At 42.4% G+C, this 1847-nt stretch overlaps 1 protein-coding gene across 1 annotated transcript in view; it reads right to left on the bottom strand.

Moving 5' to 3' along the window:
- The window catches only part of LOC102000505 (cytochrome P450 2G1), an 11443-nt gene that overhangs the window by 2870 nt on the left and 6726 nt on the right, over window positions 1–1847 (bottom strand). Inside the window, exon 6 of the mRNA XM_005371568.2 lies at window positions 1071–1212. Within this exon, the coding sequence (XP_005371625.1) occupies window positions 1071–1212 (142 nt within the window). The remainder of the gene's footprint in view (window positions 1–1070; window positions 1213–1847) is intronic.

Raw genomic sequence — 1847 nt, 5'->3', positions numbered from 1 at the left:
TGACATTGCTGTACTGCGGTGTACACTAAGGTATATGCTTATATGGGGTGGGTGCTGGGAAGTGTTTTCCAAGCTCTGAGCAAAAAATAAATCTATTTACTCCATTGGAAAAAAAAATACCAAGAAGCCATGGAAGGATACTGATTAGTGCAGTGTGCTGGGTCCCGATGCAGTGTCCTACATAGGTGGTGTTTTTATGCAAGCCAACTTTCATTTTGAACTTGACTAGGGTAGAGAAAGGCCTAATTAGAGCATTTTTTTTCAGCAAGAAGTGACTTTTGATTACTTGAGTTCACCAACCATATCAAATTCTAGTTTCTTAGACATGAATACTCTCTGATATGAACAGTGTAGTCAGCTGAGTAATAGCCCTCACATAGTCTTGTCTGAGTATGATGACATACATTTCATCTCAGCTTCCCAGGAGGCTGAAGAAGTGTGGTCATCAGACCAAGCCTAGCCTGGACTATGTAGTAAGATCCCATCTCCAAGAGAAAGGGGAAGGGAAGAGGTGTGCCTTCAAATCCTAGACATCAATGTTATGTATGTGAAGATGACATAAGATCAGAGGGGACTTGATAGGTCTCACTAAGTTTCTGTGAATTGAAGAGATTAGCCAGATTATGCATATGGCCATGAGTAGTCACGTATTTGAGTTGTAGAGAAGGCGGGTAAGAGTTAGGAGAGGAGGTAACAGAAACAAAGAGATGAGAAAGTGTCTGCTCTGACTTTGCAGATGCAGGAAACATGTTTGAGCGCAGGAGCTCAATTAAGGCTCTCTGGGAACTGGGAAGGCAGAGAGAATGTCACTGTCTTTCTTCCTTGATATCAGTCTAGTAGAAGCCACTCTGAGCAAAAGTTCTGACTAGGAAGGTCAGATGATAAATACAGGCTTCTAAGTCTCAACAGCCACAGAGAACAAATCTAGGGACAAGCAGAGAAGTGATGGACCCTGTTCTGAAGTCATTAAGGGAAGAGAGGCTAAGACTGTGGGACTGTACAATTTCAAGATCGCTATCCTTCTGAGGAGGTATATGAGGTATCAGATTAGTTGCTCATTAGAAACTTACCCTCTACCTCGGGATATTTCATCATCAGCAGGAATCCGTAGCGCAAGGTGGAACTCACAGTTTCTGTGCCAGCAAAGAAGAGGTTGAGGGTGGTGAGGACCAAGTTCTTAAGGTTGAATTCTGTGTTGGGGTCACTTTTATCCTGAAAGCAAAGGGAATTGCCACAGAATCACCCATGTGAGAGTTTATCTTCCCCTCCCTTCTGTGTAGAGGAGGTCTATTAGTGGGAGGTAGAAAGATGGATTAAGTAAATCCAGAAGAGACAATGAAAGCAAAGGCGCTGAGGCAGGAGCATCCCTGGTGTTTTAGAGGAATGGCAAGAAAAGGACAGCGTGTGTGTAGTGAGCAAGAAGAGAAGGGAAGAGGAAGCAGAATTTTGCACAATTTGAAAGTTTGGGGGGCATTAGAACATGTAACTTTCAACTACCAAATACTCGGGCTCCATAATGATTTTCCTAGAATTCCAATGGCCACCACACAGGCGTGCAGACTACTTGTCCCTACACTTCAAAGACTTTAAACTTGTGAATTTGAAGCTTAAACTCAAATTTAGAAAGTGAACTGCTAAGGTTCTCACTTCTGAGACTCTGAAGGCACATTCTGATTTTCAATAATATAGCTTTTTGTATAGATAATCTTAAAACTGTAAGATTATAAGTTTCTTTATGCTAAACTTTGTAGATTTGAAGTATATTTTAGAAAAATATAGGCTGGGCGGTGGTGGCGCACGCCTTTAATCCCAGCACTCGGGAGGCAGAGGCAGGCGGATCTCTGTGA

This window comes from Microtus ochrogaster, unplaced genomic scaffold, assembly GCF_000317375.1.
Source record: "Microtus ochrogaster isolate Prairie Vole_2 unplaced genomic scaffold, MicOch1.0 UNK115, whole genome shotgun sequence".
In the NCBI taxonomy this organism is placed as follows: Eukaryota; Metazoa; Chordata; class Mammalia; order Rodentia; family Cricetidae; genus Microtus; species Microtus ochrogaster.
This window is presented reverse-complemented; position numbering and strand designations above follow the sequence as displayed.